This window comes from Pristis pectinata, chromosome 17 (assembly GCF_009764475.1).
Source record: "Pristis pectinata isolate sPriPec2 chromosome 17, sPriPec2.1.pri, whole genome shotgun sequence".
Lineage (NCBI taxonomy): Eukaryota > Metazoa > Chordata > Chondrichthyes > Rhinopristiformes > Pristidae > Pristis > Pristis pectinata.
The window spans coordinates 6,918,235-6,944,798 of record NC_067421.1 but is presented as its reverse complement, the minus strand read 5'-3'; the positions used below and the strand labels follow the sequence as shown (position 1 = coordinate 6,944,798).

General features: G+C 43.8%; 2 protein-coding genes across 5 annotated transcripts in view; both read left to right on the top strand.

Annotated features, from left to right (window-relative positions):
* The window catches only part of ddx51 (DEAD (Asp-Glu-Ala-Asp) box polypeptide 51), a 42,861-nt gene extending 21,798 nt beyond the window's left edge, over positions 1 to 21,063 (top strand). Inside the window, exons 8-16 of one of the 2 annotated variants that reach the window (XM_052031767.1) lie at positions 4,561 to 4,669; positions 5,034 to 5,179; positions 8,862 to 9,075; positions 15,753 to 15,868; positions 16,064 to 16,180; positions 16,379 to 16,480; positions 18,120 to 18,183; positions 19,130 to 19,264; positions 20,834 to 21,063. In XM_052031767.1, the coding sequence (XP_051887727.1) occupies positions 4,561 to 4,669; positions 5,034 to 5,179; positions 8,862 to 9,075; positions 15,753 to 15,868; positions 16,064 to 16,180; positions 16,379 to 16,480; positions 18,120 to 18,183; positions 19,130 to 19,264; positions 20,834 to 20,860 (1,030 nt within the window). In that variant the 3' untranslated portion in view covers positions 20,861 to 21,063. The remainder of the gene's footprint in view (positions 1 to 4,560; positions 4,670 to 5,033; positions 5,180 to 8,861; positions 9,076 to 15,752; positions 15,869 to 16,063; positions 16,181 to 16,378; positions 16,481 to 18,119; positions 18,184 to 19,129; positions 19,265 to 20,833) is intronic. The other variant, XM_052031768.1, reaches the window with a different exon arrangement.
* LOC127579164 (maternal protein exuperantia-like) overlaps positions 1 to 26,564 on the top strand; it is a 103,109-nt gene that overhangs the window by 35,447 nt on the left and 41,098 nt on the right. The window lies entirely within an intron of this gene.

The window sequence follows — 26,564 nt, the reverse complement described above, 5'->3', positions numbered from 1 at the left end:
CTAGGGAGAAATCTCCTTACTCTCAGGTAGAGTCCGCAGCAGAGTTCTCTGAGGTACAGAGGGGGCAGACAGTAATTTATACAAACATTGTCACGCACACTTTAATGAGCCAGGCGCCACGGTTCCGGGTTGAGCAGCAAAGAAACAAAGGACAACTGCAGAGAAACAAAGAACAGCATCGCACCCAAGGTTCAGTTCATCGGTTTGCAATCAAGAGACACAAAAACAGGTATCACACTCATTGTTTGGGACAGCCTTCCCATTTCCTGTTAAGTGCAACCATCATCCTTATAGTTTAACTTGACTGCAAGTCAATTAAGTCCCGGACACAGCAATTATCACTCAGCACCCAGCTCAGAAAAAGTGGTTTTGCTGCTCTGGCCTGCTAACCACGTCTTAATCAGTATTTCGTGTAGCCACAATTCTCATCAGTTATAAGATATGAATACAGTTATAGTTTATTCATCCTTTACTTCCTCATTCCCCCCTTTATCATATCATGATAACCTAGAGGGGTGCCTAGAATGGAGTCGAGAGTTTATGAATAAGGACCTTGCAACAAGTATTCAAGCAGGTCAGCACCACACAGCATACTATAATAATAACGATTAGCCCTACGGCTCCATGCAGCAGGTATGATGTCCATGACCCTCCTAGCAGCCACCCCAACCAACCCTCTCCTCCTGCAAGTCCCTGCCTAAAGTTATCTACTTGCTTCTGAATGTCCTGAATGGCATGGGAAATGTTGTAGGACTAAACCGTAACACTTGTGACATATTTGTCCCCTTTCTGAGGGACATACTCCCCCTTTCTGAGCTAACAGGTAGTCCACAGCATACTGGGTCTTTTGGGCTTAAAGTTCTGCCATTTCCTGGTTCACTGCCTCCAGGTGCTGTTTCCCAGCACGGTCAGTCCACAAACAAGGTAGTTTCAGTTGTTTGCGGCCATGGTTCCTGCCGAACCCCCCTGAGAGAGAGCACTCAGAAACGCATAGCCTAACGATGATCCCACTACCACAAGATCCCTCCATTCTTCGCAGAATTCCTTACTTACTGACCATGCTACGTCTTCGTCGGATACGAGCCTTCTGGGGGCAGAGGACCGTGACTGGCCCAATCGCTCGTATTGCGAACCAGGCTGGCAGAGTGGGGGTGGCAGTGGTATAGGTACCGTTGAAAAGGAACACATACCCTTCCTTGGCCTGGTAACAGGTTATATTACCCGTTTGCTGTGGACTAGGCATTTGAGAATACCAAGTGATTCCAGCAACTCTCCTTCCATGAATTCTCAGATAATTTTCCCTGGTTAGCCATTCCAAAGAGACATTAGACAATTTCACATGGGTACTGTTCCCTTCCCCACAAACCCATTGCTCCCCTGCAAGTAGTTCAACACATCTAGTGTTGGCACACTCACACCTAAACCATCCTCCTCTAAATGCACATTTTCTCTCTGCAAGTGGTGGTGGCACATGATATCGGGTACTGTACTATCGCTAGCCCACAACCCCATCCCTTACCATTGAAGCAGTGGGGAGAGGACTGGTAGCTAGTTGTGCTGCTAGTGTCTACTGTTGTTCCTTGCAAACATTTACCTGGCAGCACTCTCCCGTAAGATCCTTTGTTTCTGAGTATTCATATCTTAAGAGAACGTGGGGGGTCCAGCTTGGTGTGGCTACAAAAAGACCTTCCACTGATTCTGCCAAGAGGTAGCAAACAGTGTGATTCCCATGTAGTTGCATATGTGCTTTGTAAAATAAATTGTCCTCTAATGCCCACACAAGGGTACCGGTAATGGTAAGGAGTCCAAATTTAAAAAGCGTCGTTGTCCTTCTGGTGGCCATCGTTTACAGTCACTTAGATGAATCCAGCGTTCCTGGCCCTGTACTTTCACCGCTGTAGGGGTCTGGAATAGTATCTGGAAGGGGCCTTTCCACCGAGGTCCCAGTTTAGGGCACTCCCAATCCCGTATCAGTACCGAATCTCCAATTTCCAGGTCAGGCGACTCCACATCCTCTCCTTCCTGCTGTTTAAAGGTTCTCTTCGCCTGTGAATGAAGAAACTTTAAAGAGGATGTAAGTTGTCTGAAATATCTTTGTAGTTCATTCTCCATGATGTTAAGGTCAACCTGGGTGGGGGGGTTGGGTGTCAGCATCCCGGGGGTTCTTCCCGGGCGTCCGTAGACAATTTCAGCAGCCGACACCCCGGTGGCCGAATGGGGCGTAATTCTCATATGGTATAATGCTAATGGGAGAACCTTCAGCCAATTTAGACCTGTCTCCGACACTAATTTAGTGAATTTATTCTTCAGGGTACCATTAGCTTGTTCTACTATGTCCGCTGCCTGACGGTGGTAGGTGCAGTGGAACTGCTGTTCGATATGCAGTGTCTCGCACAACTCCTTATTTGTTCTCCCTATGAAGTGAGGACCATTGTCTGAACTTATCTGTCGGGGTACCCTAAACCTTGGTGTGATCTCTGAGCAATAACTTCACCACCATTGAGGCCTTATTGGTGGTTGGAAAAGCTTCAATCCATCTACTAAATACATCAACAATAATAAGATGTTGGTTATAGCAACATACACGTGGTAATTCAATAAAATAAAGTTGTATGCATTCAAAAGGACCCCCTGGCAAGGGGGTTCTGCCTTGGGTGCACCTCACCCCTTTCCCAGCATTGGTTTGTTTGCATATTAAACATGATTGTATTTTGCCTTGTGCTGCTTCCTCCAATCTGGGGTGCCACCAGGTACATAGTAAAATGTTAGAATGTGAGAATGCAGGCAGTCAATAAGCATTGGTAACAAGGAATCAGGTATACATACTTGACCGACTGGAGTGGTCCAGAGGCCATGTGGCGTAGAGTCCGTACGCCCATGCGCCTTCCATACTTGTCTTTCTGAGTCGGGGCGTCCCCATGTAAGTTCTGCACAGTAACCATGTCTGGGGTGCCCTGCGTTGCTATTGTCGATTTACAAACAACTGCCTGTTTTTCTGCAGTCAAAATGATATTAGTCCCCCGGTGTGCTGCCAATTTTGCCTCTGCATCTGTCCTGTTATTGCCCTGTGTTATTAGGGAGGGGTCTGAGAGGTGGGCTGAGCATTTAATGATGGCCAATTCCCATTTCCTATTAAGTGCAACCATCATCCTTATAGTTTAACTTGATTGCAAGCCAATTAAGTCCCAGACACAGCAATTATCACTCAGCACCCAGCCCAGAAAAAGTGGTTTTGCTGCTCTGGCCTGCCAACCACCTTTTCGTGTAGCCACAGTTCTCATCAGTTATAAGATATGAATACAGTTATAGTTTATTAGTCCTTTACTTCCTCACGTGGACTAGCTAAGGGCACCCTCTATTGTTTTGTGTGGCTCTACTGGTATGCTAAAATCAGATCTTGTAGCTAAATAATGTCATTGGTGAGATGGTATGGGCAGTCAGCAGCAGCAAAAGTGTATTCTCCAACAATCCCTCACTCCGCCATTACCAGGGATCAACCTTGGTTCAACGAGCATTGTAGAAGGATACACCAGAAACAGAACCAGGCATACCTAACAATGAGGTGCTGGCTGGTGAACCTGCAGCAGAAGTGTACATTGGCTAAACAGCAAAAACGGCATGCAAAAGACTGATCCCACAATCTGTAGTTCTGTCATGCCTGATTATGAATAGTTTAGACAAAGAGTGATCGGGGAAAAAGCTCCAAGAACGTAAACATCTTCAATGATGGGCCACAGCACGTGAGTATCAAAGACTAGGCTGAAGTATTTGTCGCCATCTTCAGCCAGAAGTGCCAGGAATGATCCACTTTTAGTTATTCCCAAGGTCCACCATCACAAAAGCCAACCAATTTGAGTCATTCCATGTGATATCAAAAGTTGGTAGGGAGCACTGGATGCTGCAGAGGCACTGGGATCTGAGAGAATCGTGATGTGGCGGTGAAGACGTGCTCCAGAACTAACCAGACCTTTAGCCAGCTCTTCCACTACAGCTGGAACAATGGCAACTACCTGACGTTGTGTTAAATTTCCCAAGTATGACCTGTCCACTAAAAGCAGAACAAATCCAATCAATTGCTAGCTTGCCAGTTTACTATCAGTCGTTAGCAAAGTGATGGAAACCAGTCTTACTCACCAGTAAAAATGAAGCAGTCCAAGGTTAGCGGTTAGCTCCATGAAGGAAACTGGTCGTTTTCTTTTCATGGATGAATTTTCTAATGCAACATGTACTTGAGGAAGATGGGATTTAAGAATAGATCTTTGTGGCCTCTGGAAGTACGTGCTGTGAATCAGGAGGTATTTGGTCTAGGGAAGAGCTAGAGGGACCAGGAGGGTAACAATATTCCTATAAGGAGAGATATAAACCTGGTTAAGCTGGATTCCCAACATTGCTTCATTAGTAACAGGTTACTTTGATTTTTTTCTAAGGTTATTGGGCTTTAATGACATTGGTAGCTCCAATTTTCTGATGAACATGCATCAATACCTGACTGTAGTTGCAATATTATCAACTGAGGATTCAAGATTCCTTATTGCCTTTTTCCTACTTTCATCGCTGCAGGGTTATGGGTTACCGCAGCCTGGCAGATATTGTAATTTCAACTCCGGGACGTCTGGTTGACCACATTACCAAAACGGATGGATTCAGTCTGCAGCATCTCCGATACCTGGTAAGACTTCAAGCAGCTAGCAGACATTTCACAGCAATTGCAACTTTTTTTCCTCCTCCCTGTGAAAGCTTGACCAATACCATGAATCAGCTCACAAATCTGCCTCCCACTTTCTCGGACAAGTTTCTATTACTCCTGTGACTTGAGGTTGCATGTTGTTGTTGGAACATTTGATTGTGGGAGGGATCACTTCAGACTTTCACCTTGTGACATCCGCTTGTGTCTGGATAACAACGGTGCACGTTTCTGACCTGAGGAATGATGCAAAAACATTCCACTGTCTCTTGCAAGGATGTAGCAAGGATCACAGACAATATGAGATGCAAGGAGTGAGGACATAACCTATTGTGTGGTTGCTTTTCAGATCATTGATGAAGCAGATCGAATGATCGACAGTATGCACCACAATTGGCTGAACCAGGTGGTGAAGGCAGTGTACAAAGTGGATGAACATTCAGCGTCAGATGTCCTGTTCCAGAGGGTGGAGCCAGGAGTCTGCACAGCTGTAAGGTAAGGTTCAGGGGCAAGCTGGCATGGAGTGATGGGGTAGGGGCAGAGGATGGAGCTACTACAGCAGCACAATGGGTCAGATTTGGGACGTGTATGTGTCGTGGCCCTGCATGATAGAGACGGAGCAACAAACAATCTGCTGGAAGAACACTTTGCTTTTTCAATCTTCTTATTAGTTTCCAAATTAATACAGATTAAAATATAACATCGATGTTTGTACATGTAATACAAAGAGATCAGGAGAACAATCATGGCGTAGATAATCGTAAAGAATAGTAAAATATTTTTTTAAAAATCTGTAGATCCCACAATCTCTTAGTATATGAATATATTATGAAAGAAAGGATTTATTGTGTATATAAAAGAAAGGAAAAAAAACCGCAAATCAATAAGAAAAATTATAAACAATATATCAAACCAAACTGAAAAAAAATTTTTAAAAAAGACTGGACTGAAATTTCTCAGTAGAAACAGAGCAATATTATGTCGTCAACTCCGTTCCTCTAAATTGGAAAGTTATTGAAAAGGGATCTAGATCATGTGAAAATATTGAATAAATGGACTCCAAATATCTTCATCTGCTGGAAGAACTCAGTGCGTCGAGCAGCATCTGGGGCGAGGGGGGAAGGAATTGTTGTTTCGGGTTGGGACCCTGCATCAGGACTGAGAGGGGAGACGGACAGTATAAAGAGAAGCGGAGTGGTGAGGCACGTGATTGGTGGACTGAGGGAGGGGGTATAAGATGGCAGGCAGGTTGTACCAGGTAGGGGCAGGGAAGGGGGTGAAGTTCGGAGACAATGTCGGGTCAATGATAGATGGAGGCAGAGAAAAAAAACAAGGGGCAGATGGAGCGAGGAAGGAAGTGAAGGTTGGAGACAGCTACTGGAGGCAGACAAGCAGGAACAGTGCTGGAATCTGATAAGTAAAGGAGGTGGTAATGGGAACCTTGAGGGGAGAGGTGAATGGCGGATGGAACCGGGTGGGGGGAGCCAGTTTTGGGTCTCTGGTCTGTGCCTGGGCTGGATTACCCTAGAACTAGGACAGGAAGTATGTGGAGCGGATATGGACTGTGGCCAAGACAAGCTGTCCATGTAGCAGGAGATAGAACAGAGCTGGGGCTCTCTGTTGCTGGCATGGGATAGGGCTGGTGCCAGATCATGTTGTCCTTAGGGCCGTAGGACTGGTACAAGGCAGCATATCCTTGTGACAGAGCTTCCTGAGACAAAAACAGGACTCGGTGCCAGGGCCAGGCTAGTAGGTTCATAAATGAATAACGGTCCTGTATCCAGCACAGTGCCCTGCAACAGGGGGAGGAGCCAAAGCTAAGGCTGGGCATGGAACAGATATTAGTGCAGTGAATGAGTCTATCCAGACTCAAACTAAATGGCAGACTCTTGTTGCCCTCCAGTGCAATTATAATGCCTGAGCAACCAGTCATGACTCAGAGCAGCTGGTCCCGCCCCTTTCTCACCCTTCCGGTGAAGGATTGGGATCCATCGCTGGGGTGGGATTCATCGTTAGCTTGGAAAGAAAATAGCTTTTTATTTTGAAAATGTACTATGTTTTTAGAAATATTTCAAGTGGCTGGCATTATATCATCCTCTCCCACTGTATTGAAACTGCTGGAATATAATGCAGATTTAAAGATTAAAGGCTGTATAGCCCATAGACCTGGAGTAATCTACTGTTTCAAGGGTTCTACCCTGTTTACTTGCGTTGAGAGAAGTTGAGCTTCTTGCTTGCAACCAGAAAATATCATGTTAGCCTCTCACCATATGATTCATTGTTTTCCTTTGCTTTTAGGTCTTTTGATTATTTAATCATCTATTTGTACTTTAAATATTTTTGAAAATTAGTTGCTATAATACAGTGCAATTGTTGACTGTTGTTTCATCCTCAGCCTAGAGGAAAGGAAGAGGCTTAAAGCTAGTTTGCTTGAAGGTTAGGTAGTTCTGAATTCCTGTAGCTTTACCCTAACAAATCAAGGTTGACCACTATACCTAAGTTATCCTTAACTCTTTGTTTTAAAGACTTGAGTCATATCCATATTCAAACCTCTTCATGAAAGTCAATTGCATTTTCTGTTACAACTTGAATTCCTGATTTTTAGGATCAAACCTCATCTTGCTTCCTTCATGTATTAGTGAACTTTTGAGGGAGCAATGCCCAACATTGTATTCCAAATTGGCCTCCAGTAACTTGTACAAAATTAAAAATATTTGAATAACGGCTAAGGATCTTCAAGACACATGGTGTGTAGTTATAGCTTCATTTCCATCCTTTGTTAGTCAATTATGAGAAATCACGTAGCACAGACTGAATCTTAGAGTATCTGATCTCAGAGTAGATTTGACTGGGCTTGTTACGTGACTGAGTCTGGTATACACCAGGTGATGCATTCTGTTTTATCCAAAATGGCCATCATCTGCAGATTTATCTTTCATTCTGAAACCCTACTATTGGACTCAGCTGTCCATACTTTTAGTCAAAGTTTTGCAATTTCGTACCTATGGAAATAAAATATACAAATTATGACACATCCTAATACGCCCAGTGGGAGCAGTTAATTGCTGCACTGTGTATCAAATTTCCTGAAATTGATTGCACAATAGTCTATTCAGTTTAAACATTTGTGAACTAAGTAGGTAGTTGAACAGTTCTGGAGATTGAATCTGTGTTTTTCATCAAATTGCTGGTTATTGAAGGCCTGTTATTTCTAATGTAGATATTGCACTTCTTGCTATTTGGGCATCCCCCTGTTGAGAATTTTCAAATCTGTTTAACATATAGTCGGCAGTCTAATGAACAGGCTTGCTTCATTTCAAGAGAAAGTACTTGCATTTCCATAGCACCATCATGACCTCATGATACCCTAAAGCATATTATAGCAAGTGAAATGCTGTTTTGTAAGTGTAGTCATTGTTGCAAGGCAGGAAACACAGCAACTCACACAGATCCACACAAGTCCAGCAAGCAGAAATGTAGTACTTACCAGATAAACTATTTTAGTGAGGATGGTTGAAGAGTTAGCAATTGACCAAAGACGACAAGTTTGCTCTTCTCCAGAGAAGATCATTTACTTTTACCTGAGAGCATCAGCTTAGGTTTACTTTGGAATAAACTGGAAACAATTAAATTGTTATTGGACCCACAGCTGACATTTTAAGATTTCAATTCTTTTGTTTTGCTATTACTATACAACACAATATTATACAATTAGCTTTGGAAACTGATAATAGAATAACTATTGTAATATTTTAAAGACTGATTCTGAATTGGGAAAGCCTTCCAACATCTCTTTGATAAGCAGGGAGAGGTTATTAAAAATGCACCAGGTTACTTGAACCTTGTAGTTGACTATCGGATGTAATAAAGTTGACAAGTTTCATTGAAGTGAAGGGCACTTTAAGTGCGTGAGCAAATAGGTTACTTGTGTTTTTAAATTCACAATGAATGACTGTTACTGTGACTGGTGTAAAATAATTACTTTTTAAAATTCTCCTCTTCCTTCAATGCTGTGTTTCTGTTTGTGAAAGGAAAGAATGGCTCCATGTGACCAAGCAGCAACAGTATTAATAGTCAGCAGTATAGCTGCACTGAGAACCTGCAATGTTACCACCTCTCTGTATTTTTGTTGTCTTTCTCTATTTCTGTATTTAATAACCCGAGGTTCATTCCACAGCCACTCCCGCTTGCAGATGCCTCTGCAGAAACTGCTGTTCTCTGCCACCCTCACCAAGGATTCTGAGAAGTTGCAACAGTTGGCACTGCACCATCCTCGGCTGTTTACTGCTAATTACACGCCACAGGAGCAGGAACCACATGTGACCCTGGGCGAGCAGCAGCCACCAGCTGGCTCTGCAGAAAACAAGTACACCTTGCCCGAGGGATTGACGGTGTGTACTGACGGTTTGAGATCAGTTTTATTTTGATTGCCATATAAGGAGAAAATTGTATTGACCCAGAACCTTTCACAACTAAAGGGAACCTCTATGTGCTTCAAAGCCAATATAGTTTCTACAAGCAGTATTGAGATAATCAGATAATTCCCTTGAGTGATATAGGCTGGACAAAAATAATAGAGTCAACATGGTTTTATGAAAGGGAGATCATGTTTGGCAAATTTGTCAGAGTTTTTGAGGATCTGAGGCACAGGGTGGATAAAGGGGAATGAATAGTGTACTTGGATTTCCACGAGGCATTTGATAAGGTTCCGTATACAAAATAAAACTTATACACAGGGTAAGAATTTATGGCATTGGGGGTAATATATTGGCATAGCTAGAAGATTGGCTAATTAACAGAGCCGAGAGTGAAGACAAATAGGTCATTTTTAGGCTGCTGAACTAACTAGCGAGATATAGTAGGGATAGGCACTGGGGCCTCAAATACAGACAATCTATATTAATTACTTAGGTAAGTGCCGAAATATGTTGCAGACAAATTTGCTGACCGTCTTCCTAGACCCTTGAAATCAAGAATGACTTTGCTTCCACTTGGGTTTTGTGGACTCCATGTTGCTTAATGAACTCCATGTGGGAACTGCAATCTCTTCCACAGATGGGGCAGGAGGTCCCTGACTGGTGGGCAAGTGGGTAGTTTGTAAGGCAGCACTTCTGTGTCCTTCAAATGCCTGGAATTGAGGTTCTCCCAAAAGCTCCTTCTCCCCTTTGAGCAGACATGGGCCAAAGATTCCAAGGAGTCAGTGGAGATGCTGCATTTTTTTCAAGGAGGCTTGTGAACAATGTAGCCTGCCCAATGTAGCTGACTGTGTCTGGGACCTCAGTGCTGGAAATGTTGGCCTGGGAGAGGACAATGATGTTGGTTCACTTATCCTTTCAGTGAATCAGGAGGATTTTATAGAGCCAGCATTGGTGGTATCTTTACAGTGCCTTAAGATGCAGAAGATCATGAGAAGGAGTAGGCCACCTGGCCCCTCAAACCTGCCCCACCATTTCAATATCATCACAGATCCTCATAGCCCTCAATTCCCTGATCTTTTGAAAATTGATTTATTTCCTCACATACCTCCAGCCATCTAGCCTCCTCAAACATCCAGGGTAAAGAATCCCAGAGATTCACAGTTGATTGCATTACGGTTCTCTAAGTGACTAGCTATTTGTTCCTTGATTGTGGACTCCTGAATCTTTCCACCAACAGGCACTGTCAGGGCTGTAGTTGCCTGCTTTTAGTCTTCCTTCCTTTTGAATAAGATCATCACACTTCTTTGCAGCCACTTACTTGAAAATCTTTGGTCGCAGGCCATCAGGTAGTCTTGGGTCTCAGAAGCATATAGGAGGCAGGATAGCCACTGCCTAGTAAACCATGAGTTTGAGGTTTCGATCTTCCAAAACCATCTTCCTCAATCAACCTGAGGTTGTTCTGGTGCATTGAAGGCTGGTGCATTGTGGCGAATATAGATGGGATCCAGAGTTTGCAGAGATAGAATAAGTAAGTGGGAAAAATCTCATTGAATGTTGGAGAGGCTTTAGAGGCCATTTGGCTGACTTCTTTTATATGCTTTTATTGTAGTCATAAGAACTTTGCTGCTGCTCTTTGAAATAGTGTTGTGAGATTGTGCATGTTCACAGGGCAAGGGCAAGGATCCTTATTTGATCCTCTTTTCCAGAACACCACAGAGAGCAGTTTTCCCTGAATTTCAGCCTTTAGAGTGAGATGTTTTCCTGATTCAGGAAGGGCAATAACCCCTGAGCCATGGCTGACATAAAATTGGTAATTAATTTTCCCATTATAATCTGCTGTCTGCATTAGAAGGAGAGAGAAGTGGTTTGTCATAAATAGAAACAGAAAATACTGGAATTATTCAGCAGCTGAGACAAAGTGTGGAGAGAGAAAAACAGTTAAAATTTCGGATTGCTCACCTTTCATCAAAACTAAGAAAAGTTAGAAACTTGTTTTAAGCTGTAGAAAAGGAGGAGGGGTGGAGAGAACGTCTGTGATAGGATGGAAACCAAGAGAAACTGCATGACAAACATGCAACTAGAATCTGATGTTGGCAGGTTGAGAGAAAATGAGGCAAGCTTGTCAGTTGCAATTGATCTGTCTGACCTGGGTGTAAATAGAAGATTAAGAACAGAGGAAATGGGAAAAGATAGAGTGCTGGAACTGTGAGATACAGGACTCTCCAGTTGCTGGAAATCTGAAATAAAGGAGAATCTGGAAATACCCATCTAGGCAAGCAATGTCCAAGGTAACATTCTAGGTTAATGACCATGCATCAGAACTGGCTGTCTGAAACTGTTGAATTCAGTGTGAATCCTGAGGGCTGAGATTGAACTCGAGATGCTCTTTGAGCTTCAGTGGAACACTGTAAGAGGCTAGGGATAAGAGGTCTGTGTCGGTACGGGGTGACCGGAAGTTGGAAGCTCAGAGTCATCCTTGCTGACTGAACAAAAGTGTTCTGCAATGCTTTGAACTCTGTTGAGTTTTCTGTTCAGTCGTGTGTGAGAGAGACACCTGGTGTGACAGTCCATTCTCTTTTGAAGGGATTTTATCAGCTGTATGATGGGATGGAGATTCCCTTGGGCCCTTTTCGTTTACAGTTCTGAGAAAGTAGTCTTTTGTTCCACAAACCTTGGCTGGATTTCAGAGCCAAGTAAAAAGTCAAGCCACACCAAAGAACATTTAATCCTTCCCGTGTTATGAAAGATTTCAGTCATGAACTTTTTTAAATCACTGCTTTGGAAAGAGTTAAACAAAGTATGAGACTCAAGCTGAGGTAAGAGGAATCAAAAAGCAGATTATAATCTAAAAGGGAAGAGACTGCAAATGAGCAAAGTACATAAGGATCTAGGTTCTCTTGTGCATGAATCTCAAAAAGCTAGCAGGCAGGTAGTTAAGAGAGGAAATGGCATATTCACTGCAGAGGGGTTGGAGTTTAGAAATAGGGAAGCTTTGTTACAATTGTACAGGATGTTGGTGAGTCAGACCTGAAATACTACACACCTTTTTGGTTCCCTTACCTAAGAAAAAATATAGTAGTATTGGAAGCAGTCCAAAAGAGATTCACCAGGTTAATCCTGGGATGAGAGGATTGTCCTGTCCAGATAGGTTGGGTCTGTATCCTTTAGTCTGTGAAGCTAAATAGGTTGGGTCTGTATTCATTGGAACTTAAAAGAATGAAAGGTGATCTCATTGAAACATATAAGATCCTAAAGGTGCTTGACAGTATAGATGTTGAGATGTTTTCACTAGTGGGAGAATGTTGAACAAGAGGACATAATTACAAGATAAGAGGCCAATCATTAAACCAGAGTACAGTCTGTCCCTGGGTAATGATTGGGTTCTGTTTTTACAGATGTCCGTAAGTTGATTTTTGTCGGTAAGTCGGAAAATACACAAAAATTACTCAATTTGGTATCCATACCTGCACCATATTGTAATGAGTAGCATCAAAAGCACATAAGACTGATAAGAGAACAAATATGATCAGTGGAGAGAGAGGGGAAACTAGTTCTGCCACTTGTAGGAATGAACTTGTGTATGTATGTACATCGTACTTTTGAATTTAATGATATTTTGGGAGCTTCTTTGTACGTTACTATAATTGGGAGCAGGTCCAAGGGCAGTGATCCTCACCGAGCAGGCAAAAGCACACGATGTATTCCAACCCATCAGTGAGTCTCTAGGCAGAGTAGGACATGGAGACACGTGATTGGATTTTGTTGGGCAGTTTCCTGCATGTTGGATCAGGGTCTTCTGTATGGAAACAGCTTGATGATCTCAAGGCAAACGAGCATTATTCTTCACACCTTAAGTGCTCTGAACAACACATATCACGTCCCCAGTGCACTCTGTACCTGCTTTTCGCAAAAGTCATTCTGCTGTGTGCTCCAACTGACACCTGTACTGCAGAAGAATATCCCAAGTCTCTTCAGGGAGGTGTAGATGAAAATAATAAGAATGCTGAATCACGAAAGGTGATTTTGATCTTGAAGTAGCTCTTAGAACAATCTTAAGGGAGGTGTGGAGAGGTAGAAGTTTAGGGAAGGAATTCCAAAGCATATTAGGGCCAGATGGCTGGTGCTATCTGTAGCTGAATAGCACAAGGGGCTGGTGTGAGGGGAAGAGCACAGGGTGGCACAGTGACTCAGATTGTAGAGCTGCTGCCTCAGAGCCAGTGACCAGGGTTCATCCCTGACCTCTGATGCTGTCTGTGTGGAGTTTGCATATTTGCCCTATGACTCTGTGTGTTTCCCACGGGTGCTACTGTTTCTTTCCACATTCCAAAGATGTGTTAGTTAAGATAACTGGCCATTGTAAACTGCACTTAGCACGTAGGTGATTGGTACATTCTGGGCATAGGATGGGACATGGGCATTCATGGGGAAGCTGGGGGAAGAGGTTACAGGGAAAGTCATGTGAGAGTGCTGTGAGAGCTGGCATACAATCAATGGAAATAAGGAAACAACTGACAAGTGGATATGTGCAAGAGACTGGCAGTTTACAGTTTCTCTCTGCATTTGTGGAGTGGCAGCAGACTTGTCCTCCTCATCTCTCCTTGGCAGCAAAACAGGGATCAGGAGCTTAGCTCAACTTGATCTTGTCACCAAGCAGTAAGATGCAGGGAGAACTCTGCATACTTATACAGCTTCTTGGCAAAGCTAAGGTCTCTCCTTAGTCAGTTCCACAAGGGAAATCAGGATGGAGGAAGTGGTGTATGACCGGGTCGGCTGAGACGGGGAGGCTAAAGCTGTCCTGGGTGTGAATGTTGTTGTATTGCTTTGGGTCGTTTTTGGATGAGGGGTTGGATTAGTGTTTAGCTTTTGATGCATATAATTGACTCCTGAGTTATCCTATACTTGGTGATCCTATGGTAAAGGAATCTGCAATGTTCCAGACAGAATTTGTGTATTGTTAATTCTGCCTATTACATGTCCCATTGGTGTTTTGCCAGCACTAGTGATGGGTGTGTTCGAGTTGCATTGCCATTAGCACATGTATTTATTTCTGTGAGCAGTGCGAAAGTTGTGCTGCAGACTGTACCGCCCCTCCCCTCAGCAGGATAAGTACCAGTACAGCAAGGATTAGGAAGAGTTTGATGCATCACCACTCTTTTGGTCTGAAGGAGTTGGAGTGAAGGAACAGACCAGAACCAGCCTGTGGAAAGAGCACAAGCCCACGCGCCTGATGATGAAGAGGGATGCGACCCAAGAAGCAGCACCATAGGGCGGGATTGAGATAGGGTTTGAACTGATGTACACTGCTACGTGGACAAGTTCTGGCAATTAGCCCCTCTTAAAAGAAAAGGCTTGCATTTGTTTAATATCTTTCATAACCATGGTCATCCCAACACTTTCCATCCAAACAGTAATTTTGAAATGAAGTCAATGTTGTAATGTAGCCGATTTGTGCATAGCAAGCTGAGGCAAACAGATAGGATAGTGGTAGGTTGATTGCCCCCTAGTGTGTACGTGAGGGGTAGAAACCAGGGGCAGTTGATGGGAATGTGGGGAGAATAAACAATGAGATTAATGTAGGATTGGTGTAATGGGTTGATGGTTGCCATGAACTCAGTGGGCCAAAGGGCCTGTTTCCATGCTGAGTCTCTCTGACCCTGAGATAGATTGTTCCAGTGACGTTGGCTTGGGGGTAGTAACTGGCCAGAATGCCAGGGAGAATTCACTATTCTTCAAAAGATGAATTTTCTACATTCACCTGAGCTGGGACACACATCCTTGGTTTAATGTCTCATCTCAAAGGTGGCTCTCCAACCATGCCACCTCCCTCAGTACTGCACTGGTGTCCACCTGCATTAATGCTCAGATCTCTGGAGTGTGACTTCAAATCAGGACTTCCGGACTCAGAATGAGAGTGCTACCCACTGAGCCATTATCTCCCTCTCGTTTCCTCTTCTCCTCTTCAGCTGTTTCCAAACAGAGGCTAATTGATTCTCATTTGCTCTGTATCACCATGTTACATGCCATCCAGGAGTGGTGTCAGAGATGTATTTGAACAAGGTTTGGCAACCAGCCTAACAAGGGGCTATATTGTGGTGATATTCCCTTGGAGGGGGTTGCCTTGTTGCTATATTTCATTACAATGTACAAGGAAACCGTTTTAGCTTGTCACAATCACGTTTCCGCACTAATATCTCTGTAGTCTATTCTCCTAACATTCCCATCAACTTGCTCTGGATTCTAACACCCACTTACACACTGGGGGCGACTCACAGTGCCCAATTAACCTGTCTATGGAATGTGGAAGGAAACCGGAGCACCCAGGAGAAACCCGTGTGGTCACGGAGAACATGCAAACTCCATACAGACAGCACTGGAGGTCAGGATTGAACCTGGGTTGCTGGAGAGCAAGGCAGCAGCTCTATTAGCTGTGCCCCTGAGCCACTCCAGGGTACGTGGTAATAGTGTATAGGGTTTGTTTGGAATATAATTAGTGATGGTTAGCCACTTTTCTGCCTTCCGTGCTACAACCATCATAGAGTCAGTAAGTGGCAAGGCTGCAAGTTGAGAAGATATTTACGACTGTTTGTATTTGGGTTGTATGATGTCAAATCTTGAATATTCTTGAAAGAATTGTTGTTTCTTCCCTGCAGGAGTTTTATGTCCCATGTCAGCTCAACAAGAAGCCTCTGATAATCCTCTACTTTGTCCTGAGAATGAAGTTCAGTCGAATCCTGTGCTTCACTAACTCCAGGGATGCATCTCACAGGTTGCCAGCCTTTCCATTCAGTTACTAATTTTGTTTAACATGTAACTTTCAGTGAGATATCTCCTGCACTTACACAGGCCGGAGCAGCAAGCTTACAATGTGCCTCCTTGTTACATAAGATCAACAGGGTGACAGTAATTCATTTCCCTGTTCTACAGAGTCAGGTCTGTGACACTCGTTTCTTGTGTGTTTTAGATTGTTCCTATTACTTCGTGCCTTTGGTGGTGTTCACGTGGCAGAGTTTTCTTCCAGACTGTCACCTAGCGAAAGACGAAAAACATTGAAACAATTTGAACAAGGAAAGCTCCAAATGTAAGTGTGTGTGCATACATCTGCTTGGTGCATGGCCTTTGCATGTATGCAGTGTGGTGCATTTTCATGAGTGCATGAGTTCTATGTTATGCTTGCACACATGGCTAGGGTTACACAGTGAGCCTATTGCTGGGGCTGTGGATTGGTGACACATTGTCTGTCTCAGTTGGATAACCTTTAATGCTTTGTTCCCCACAGACTGATCAGTACCGATGCAACCGCCAGAGGAATTGATGTGAGCAATGTCACATGTGTGATTAATTACGATGCTCCACACTTTATCCGGACATACATCCACAGGTAATCAGTGGTTCCAACAGGAAGCTCAGTGCCCTTCCCTGCTTCAGCCTTCCTGCCCACTATCATCTCATCATTCTTGTCATCTAATTAATTTTTGACTCAATAGATAATGATGGAAATAAAACCAATTGTAAAGCGAAACAAAAATGGCAATATCTGAACACACAAAGCACTGGCTCGGTTTAGAAGGAGTGTGTCTGGATAATGAACAACATTTCCTGCTGATGTATTATGTACGACTATACCTAAAGCCGTTCCTCCAGTTCACAAATCAAGTATATTATGGAGCAGGTTTTTCTTTTGTTAGTGCAAATCCTATCTACTTAACAATAACTTGTACTTTTGAATGATCTTTCATGTAGGAAACGTCCCATGCTTTTGAGGTCTGGGGAGACGGTACACCAAGTCAAAGTAGCTACTATAATGGAGAGTGATATCCTTAGTGACGAGGTGTTTTTTAAGGAGGAGACATAAATTCTGGAGAACAAGATGAAAGCATGGCACACATAATGGGATGAAGGTTCAATACAGAAAAGCTGGAGGAAGAAGGGTTCAGAGGAGGGCAGGAGAAAGAAGGGACAAACTTTGGGCTGATGTGCATATTCTACCCAATTAGAAACGTTTGTAATTTACAACTCTTTGTGATGGAAGTCAATAATGGAAGGAACAGACAAACTAACACATGCTCAAACCTGAGCTTAATTTTGATCAGCTCTATATCCTTGTCCATATAATTTTTCTGCCCCCCCTTCCTCCCAGAAGCACTATTACAATAGACACTGTAGTGTGAAGTAATGGTAGTGTGGGTTTCTATGACCTGATTTCTAGCCTTTCCTTAATATTCTAAACAGTAAATCATTGTGTGTGGAGCAACTTATTGCTGTCTTTTAGCAATCAGTCCAAACTGCACTTTGTACAAAATGCCATTCCAGTAAACACTGATCTCCCCAACTGGAAATACTGGATCTTCTGATACGACTGGCTGCTAGGCATTAAACAGTGCAGCGTTATAAGAACATAAGAAAACAGGAGCAGGACTAGGGACTGTGCTGCTCTAGTCTCCCCCACCGTTCAATGTGATCATGGCTGATCTGCCCCCGACGGCTCCTTGTTGTATTCCTCACCTCTATAATTAAGCTCTTTGGTGCATGTTTTGAGCATGAATTTGTGAGATGTAGACCCCTGGCAAAACCCAGACTGAAGAATATCACTTGATAGCTGATTACCCCTTCCCTCACTTTGTGACTGGGAGCACAGAGATTGGATTTGACCTGATGAATGGTGGGGTGGGAGAACATTAGAAATTTGAGCACCGAGAGGAAGTAGCTATCCAGGTGACCTCCCTCCTAATCACAAAGTAATCCATGAATTCTTTGCCCTTGTTGACTGGTCGGCATGTCAAGTACACGGCAGCTCTGTACTTCCTGCAGACAGCCTGTAATTTGAATTAAAGTGATCTCTTGGAACATGGGAGAAATTAACACACTTTGACTTTAGGACAATCTCATAGTTTCCCCTTGACTGTGCCAAGTTCCTGTGTTGTACTGTTCCATGTTATTCTTTCACCAGAATTTATATTTAGCCTTCTGCTCCTTGTAAGTTCCTGTTTGGAAATGGAATTTTTTTTTCTTCCCCCTAGAGTTGGTCGAACTGCTCGAGCTGGGAACACCGGGCTGGCATTCACACTCCTCCTAAAAGTGCAGGTGGGTCCCTGGGAGCCTTTCTTACTCCTGTGCTCCCGTTGAATAAAAATTGTCATGGAACCTTCCATCCTCCACCAGCCTCTGACAGCCAGTGTCTCCACTCCTGGTGCCAGGCGGAGCTGCTGGATATTAACGCCCGTAACCTGGTTGCCAGGTGCACATTTTAAATAAAGGCATTGTCAGTGATTTGCTGACTCGGCTGTTTCAGCAGATAGAACCATAGAAAACTACAGCACAGAAAACAGGCCATTCGGCCCTTCTCGTCTGTGCCAAAACATTATTCTGCTAGTCCCATTTACCTGCCCCCAGCCCATACCCCTCCAGACCTCTCCCGTCCATGTATCTATCCAATTTACTCTTAAAAGTTAAGAGTGAGCCCGCATTTACCACATCAGATGGCAGCCCATTCCACACTCCCACCACTCTGAGTGAAGAAGTTCCCTCTAATGTTCCCCCTAAACCTTTCCCCTTTCACCCTAAAGCCATGGCCTCTCGTACTTATCTCTCCTAATCTAGGTGGAAAGAGCCTACTTGCATTAACTCTGTCTATGCCCCTCATCATTTTGTAAACCTCTATCATATCTCCCCTCATTCTTCTCCGCTCCAAGGAATAAAGTCCTAACATGCTCAGTCTTTCCCTGTAACTCAACTCCTGAAGACCTGGCAACATTCTAGTAAATCTCCTCTGCACTCTTTCGATCTTACTGACATCCTTCCTGTAGTTCGGTGACCAGAACTGCACACAATATTCCAAATTTGGTCTCACCAATGACTTATACAAAGTCACCAAAACATTCCAACTCCTATACTCAATACTTTGATTTATAAACGCCAGGATGCCATTGTTGTTTTTAAATTCGACCTGTGCTAATGTGAGGTTGTCCCTTTTCCCCATGTTTGTTACTCTGGCCTGTGGGTACTGAACATTTGGCCACTTAATTTGCAGGAGAAACAGTTTCTTCAGATGCTGAGCGATGCCGGCAGCGCAAACCTGAAGAAGCAGCTGGTGAAACCAGAACACCTGAGGCCTCTGATCCCGCGCTATGAGGAGGCTTTGCAAGAGCTTCGACAGATCCTTAAGGTGCGTCACACCCTGGTGGATTCTTATTACATGATCTTCGAAACTTTATTAATTGTTTAAACTTTTCATTGCAACATGTACAATTTAGGCACATACCCCAAATGCCCATCTACTTGGCATCTCTCACCCACTTTCTGGCTCATTGCATTTTAGATTTGGAGACCATGGGAATGAAGGTGGCTGTGTGACTATCTAGTGAAATCTGTTCCCCTAGACAGCCAGATCATGGCCATTCTGTATCATGGCCATTTCTCTCTTTCCATTCTATCACAAAGATTCCCTTTCTCTCCACCACCACCCCTCTCTGCAGCTTAAAACGTGCATGCTTTCTCACTTCCCTAAGTTTGGTAAAGGTTCATTGTCCTGAAATATTCTCCATTCACAGATGTTCCCTGATCCGCTGAGTAATCCCCAGCATTTTCAGTTTTTATTTTGGATTTCCAACATCTGCAGCTACTTGTTTTGCTTTTCATAAAGTGGGTGAGTGTGGAGAGGGTATAGACTTTAAAACCTTTAGCCCAGAGGTAGTAGTGGTCACTGACCTGGTGTCCAGTGGGAGGTGGTATGGTATAGGATGTGGGTGCGACACTTTGAGTGAATGGAGTGAAGGTGGACAAATAGAGTTGAGGATCAATGTTTGTATTGAATGTTGCAACAGGTTCACAAGCTTCCAGGGTTCCCAAGTTAAAATGTATAGATGGTGATATACATACTGCACTCTCACTTTTACTTCAGACTTCCACAATTCAGATTGTTTTTCTCTGTACCCCTATTACATGTATGGTTATTCAGTACTCTTTTCTCTCACTATAAAAGCACCTTTATCTCCTGGTAATCATTTCCAAAGTTTCCATGAAGTATTTCACGTGGAAGAAACAAAGTTGTCTGTGACTAACAACAGGCGGTTGCCCCTGCTGAGTTTGGCTCTTGGCACAGCCATTCTCTCTCTACTAAGAAGGGTACAGATTGAGATGGGATGAGGATCTAAGATATGATGGGGTGGGGGCCAGTTGGGAGCAGATGAAATAGTGGTCCTGGTGTTGGTAGTGACGTACAAGTTGAAACTGAATGCTATGGTTTCTTAAAAACAGAGGATGCTGAAAATCCTCTGTAGGTCAGGCAATGCTTGCAGAGAGAGAAACAGTCAATGTTTCAGGTTGATGACCTTTCATCAGGTTTCTGGTTTGGAGGGGAGTTGGTGGAGAGAGTGTGGCTGTGGCAAGAGCCAAACTCAGTGGAGGCATCTGCCTGCTGTTAGTCAGAGACAATTTTGATTCTTCCACATCAAATGGTTCATGGAAACTTTGCAAATGATTACCAGGAGATAAAGTTGAGAATTGGAATAAATGCACTAATATGGGGATATATTAAAAAAAAGTTATGAAAGTCTGCAGTAAAAATAAAAGTTCACTTTGTAAATCAGTATCTTGAGGAGAACCGAAATAAGCTATTTAATTATTTGTCGTCTGTATTCACATATTGATTGGCAGTATAAATTCCAGGGATTGTGGATTGTTTTTCAGTCTGTGTCTATGTACGTTACTTAAGTTTATAATACTTTCTACACAGGATGAAAAGAAGAGTCTCTCAACCTGAAGAAACAAAGTTTAACAGTGTGATGAACATTTGAATCTTTCTTGGACCTTCGGAAGTCCTGACTGGAAGTTCCTGATATGCCCTTGTACAAACATGTATATTGTTTATATACTGATCTATGGAAATACTTTTACACAAAATAAAATGCTGTGATGGACAGGCTGTGTTTTGGAGCAATAAAGAGTGTTTACAAGCTTGTATTTGACAGTGCTTAAACCATTCTGGCAATAGCCAAGGCACAAACCTATAATTGGGGCAGGAAGGTAGGTTATGTAGAATGGGGATTTCTAACCTATGGATAGAAATCCCCATTCTATGTAACCAAGTGCATGACACTAAGTGCAATCAGGCCAGATTTATAGCTTTTTTTAAAACGGGGTTTTCAAAGTATTACCACAGCTTTGAAGGCGAAGGTTTCAGTTCTGTTGATCTGACACTAAATTTTGCAGTGGAAACAAGGCAAAACTTCCCATAGCCTGCCCCACAGTGACTCTCCTCAGCAACCTCTGGCTAATGAAAAAAACTTACCATTTTAATCTACACTTCCTTCTACATCCCCATCCAATGTATCTCCCTTAACATCCTGAAAATCCATCTGTCTTTTCTGACTCTGCCTTCCGGTTTGTCTGTCTTGGATCCACTTTAAATACTGAGCTTTCAGCTGGTTGGATCTCGCTGTCTGGAAGTCCCCTTTCCATTCCCTGCTGTTCCACATCACCTTTCTAAAAACAATAATTTGGATGGAGCTTGTGATGTGAATAGAAAACCCTCAGTTCTCCTTTTGATTCAATAATTTGTGTATTTCTTCATTTTCAGGATCTGGGCATCACTGGCAAGGCGAGAATTTATTGCTCTCCCTAATCACCCTTGGCTTGGTGGTTGTGAGCAGCAACCTCGAACATTTGCAGTCCTGGTGAAGATGCTGCAATAGTTGTGCTGAGGAGGGAGTTTGAGGCTTTAGACACAGAAAGACCGGTGATATATTTAAAAGTCAGGATGGTAGGCAATTTGGAGGTGCTGGTCTTCCCATTCTCCTGCTGCCCCTTGGTTGTAGAGGTGCAGATTTAGCAGCTGTTGTTGGAGTAGTCTTCATGAGTAACTGCAGTGTATTTTGCATATGGTACACACTGCAAGTACTGTGTGCCTGTGGTAGAAGGAATGTGTGTTTGGGGTGAATGATGGGGTGCCAATCAAGTGGGCTGCTTTGTCCTGAATGGTGTCATGATTCTTGAGAGTTTAATAGAGCTACACATCCAGGCAAATGGGGAGTATTCCTTCACACTCCCAACTTGTGCCTTGTAGATGTGTAATGACCTTGGGATGTAAGGACAAACAAGGCAGACTTTACACATAACCAAGAAAATAGAGTAATTGGTTCACACTGCAGAAATCGCCTATTGGAATTTACCTCTGCTATCATCACTGAACTCCTGTGGTCTGGCTTCAGCACGATTTACAAGTCAGCAGATAAGTAACAACCATGGTGCCTGCATCAGCTGCAACAGATTTTGAGTTGAAAGTGGTGGCATTAGATTCATCACTGGAGTAAGAAGCTTTCAGAATACTGATAAACTCAAACACAATGACAGTGGACTAACTCGCTAAATCAACCAATTTATGGACTTGTAACAGGATAAAGATGATGCAGTCAAAGGCAGGGTTGTTTCAAATTATCACAGGTGAGTCACTCACAGGATACCCAGCCTCTGACGACCTATTTTTGGTATTTTTGCAGATGTCCATTTATGATTCTGGTCAATGATGAACCTAAGGATGTTGACTGTGGGATATTTGACAATAATGTGATTGAATGTTAAAAGGTGGTTGTTTAGATGATCTCTCACTGGAGATGGTCATTGCTTGGCACTTTGTGGCCTGAATTTTTATCAGGCCATGTCTGAATATTAGAATCATACAGCATAGAGACAAGCCCTTGCGGGAGATACAGGAGCCTGAGGGCACATACCACAGGCTCAAGGACAGCTTCTATTCCACTGTGATAAGACTACTTATACGATGAGATGGACTCTGACCTCACAATCTACCTTGTTGTGACCTTGCACCTTATTGTCTACCTGCACTGCAATTCCTCTGTCGCTGTGACACTTTACCCTGTACTGTTATTGTTTTTACCTGTACTAACTCAATGTAACTGCACTGTGTAATGAATTGACCTGTATGATTGGTATGCAAGACAAGTTTTTCCACTGCACCTCGGTACAAATCACAATAGTAAACCAATACCTTCGGCCCAACTGGTCCATGCTGACCAAGATTCCCATCTAAGCTAGTCCCATTTGCCCATGTCAGACCCATGTAGCTCTAAACCTTTCTTATCTACGTAGCTGTCCAAGTGTCTTTTAAATGTTGTTAATATACCTGCTTCAACCACTTCCTCTGGCAGCTCGTTCCATATACTGACCACCTCTGAGTAAATAAAAGTTGCCCCTCAAGTTCCTATTAAATCTCTCCTCTCTCGCCCTTCTTGATTCCCCAGCCCTGGGAAAAAGACTATGTGCATTCCCCCTATCTATGCCAGAGTGCAGGTATGAATTGCCTCATTTGCTGAGGAGCTGCAAATAGAACTGAATCTTGAGCAGTCAAACATCACCCGTGCACGGTCCTCTTTAACTCCTCTTGAATACTACTTACCCAGCACCCACTCAGAAGGGTTTGCTCCCGTGATACAGGGTATCAATGGAGACACAAGAGACTGCAGATGCTGGAATCTGGAGCAACGAACAAATACTGGAGGAGCTCGGTGGGTTGAGCAGCATCTGTGGAGGGAAATGGACAGTGATCTCTTTATTAGTCACATGTACATCGAAACACACAGTGAAATGCATCATTTTGCGTAGTGTTCTGGGGGCAGCCCGCAAGTGTCGCCGCGCTTACGGCGCCCACAGGTTTTTCCATACAAGTTTTGAAAGTTTGACCTGAGTCCTTTATAATATTAAAGGACACTTGTGATAATTTGAAGCAACCCTGCTGTTGATTGTTTCATCTTTAACCAACTGCTGTAAGTCCATGAATTGGTTGATTTAGCTGACATTGTGTTTGATGCTTGAGCTTATCAGTCCCTTTGGTCATTTTGTTTACGTGTGAAGGCCATAAAACTGCCTTTACAGTGCAGCTACCTGATCCCTTTATTGGTGCTTTGATTTCAAAGTGTTTTGCTGCAGGCCTCGCTGGAGTGACTGCCTCCACACATGTAATGGAGCCAGGGGACAGTCATAGCACAGAAGGAGGCATTTTGGACTGTTGAGTTTGTACCAGTTTGTGAGAATAAGCAGGCTAGTCCCACTTCTCAACTTTCTCTCTGTGGTTTTGCAAATTCTTTCCTTTCAGATCTTTTTCCAGCTCCGTTTCGAGTGCAAGTTAAACCTGCCTCCACTACAAACCATGACAGAGCATTCCAGATCCTAAACACTCACTGTGAGGTGGTGGGGGGGAGGAAAAGGAAAAGATTTTCCTCAGGCCTTTTGTGAATCACCTTTATTCTATGTTCCCTGGTTCTTGACCCTTCACGATTTGAAGAAAACCTCCATCAGACTCCCTTGCAACCCCCTCTGTTCCAAGGACAAAGACCCAAGCTACTCCAATTCATCCTCATAACAAAAATCCAGCATCTCTGGAGTCATCGCAGTAAATCTCTCCTGCACCCTTGCTGGAGTCTCTCATCTTTCCTAAAGTGTGGCGCTCTGAACTAGACACAATACTTATGGTTATATCAGTGCTTTACAAAACCTTATCATGGTGTCCTTGCTTTTGTCTTGCCCTGGTCTTATAACCTTTTTTAACCACTTTTTCAGTCTGCCACTTTTGAAGAACTTATCTTTGAAGAATAACATCACATATCTCCTGATATTTCTTTGAAGAAAGATATTATCTTTGAAGAATAACATCACATATCTCCTGATATTTCTTTGAAGAAAGATATTATCTTTGAAGAATAACTTATCACATATCTCCTGATATTTCTTTGAAGAAAGATATTATCTTTGAAGAATAACTTATCACATATCTCCTGATATTTCTGATCTTGTATCCCTTTTGAAATTGTGCCCTCACATTTATATAGACTCTACTCCATTAGCCTGTCCATTTCTCCTCGAAGGCTTTTACGATCCTCTTCACAATTCAATGTCTCCAAGTTTCATGTAACCTGTAACTTTGGAAACAATGGCCTGTACAAGTCATTAATATACATTTAGGAAACCAGTGGTCTCAGTACTAAACCCTGGGGAACACCACTGTACACTCCCCTCGGAAAATCATCTCATTACTATGGTTTCCAGATACTTAATCAATTTTCTATCCATGCTGCTACAATGGCTTTTATTCCATGAGCTTCAATCTTGATGACAAGCCTATAACGTGGCAATTTATCAAATGCCTTCCAGCAGCCCATATATTCATATCAACCCCATTTCCTTTATTGAGCCTTTCTATTACTCAAAAAATTTCATCAGCTTAGGTAGACATGACTTGACTTTAACAATTTCGTACTGGCTTTCTCTAATCAATTTACACTTGTCTAAGTAACTGCTAATTCTGTCTCTTATTATTGTTCCCTAAGGACTTTCACTATTCACCAATATTAAACTGACTGGTCTAGTTACTGAGCTTGTACCATCTCTGGATGTTTGGAGGACAACGGCCAGAGCCTCTGCAAGTTCTTCCTTTACTTCTCCCAACAACCTGGACCAGGTGATTTAGCCACAGCGTAGCCAACCTTCCTAGCATCCCTTTATCAGTTTTTAACCCATCCAGAATTTCAGCTACATGAGATTCCAGCACCGTCAATTACCCTCAATCACCTTTCCCAACGTTGTTTTGAAGCCAGCCAAAAAGGCCTTGGAGGACTAGACAAGCTGATACACAGCAGAAGCACTGTGCATTTGTATGGCACTGTCACTGTGGTCAAACCTCTCCAGATGCTTCTCCAAATTTGTTCCCTTCCAGCCAAGCTGGCAAAAGCTGGAGTTTGACTGCCTCTTCCCCTGGCTGGGGTCACAGTTTCTCCACTGTCAACCTACATTGTGGTTCAACTACTGCTCAGGATCAAAAAAAATTGAGAGAGGGGAGAGATGGTTTTGTAGTCTGTTGTCTCTCAGCACGTCCCATGGGAGGTCTCACTCCAAGGACTGAGGGAGGGCCAGCTCCTGTGGCAGATTTGGGGTTGGGGGGGGGGGGGGTGGCCAGAGGCCAGCTGTGTGGGCAGCAGCCAGAGGTCGCTGGCTGATGGGAGAGGGGGTGAGATTGGATGGAAGCCACATGGTGAGGAAGTGGGCAGCGTAGTGGCTAGAGGTTGCCAGTTGCTGTGCCAGCTGTGCAGGCAGCCAGAGATCGCCAGGAGGTGGCCCTGAGCCCAGGGGTAGGGGTAAGGGGGGGAGTGGCCCTGAACCCTGGGGGAGGGGTAAGGGGGGCCCCTGAGCTGGAGAGGGAGGTGGCCCTGAGCCTGGGGGTAAGGGTAAGGGGGGGGGGCCCCTGAGCTGGAGGGGGAGGTGGCCCTGAGCCTGGAAGTGGGGGTAAGGCTAAAGGGGGGGCCCTGAGCCCGGGGGGAGTGGCCCTGAACCCCGGTGGGGGGGGGGTGGTCCTGAGCCCGGGGGGAGGGGGGGGTGCCCTGAGCCCGGGCGGGGTGGCCCTGAGCCCGGGGGGGTCCTGAGCCCGGGGGGGTCCTGAGCCGGGGGGTGGTCCTGAG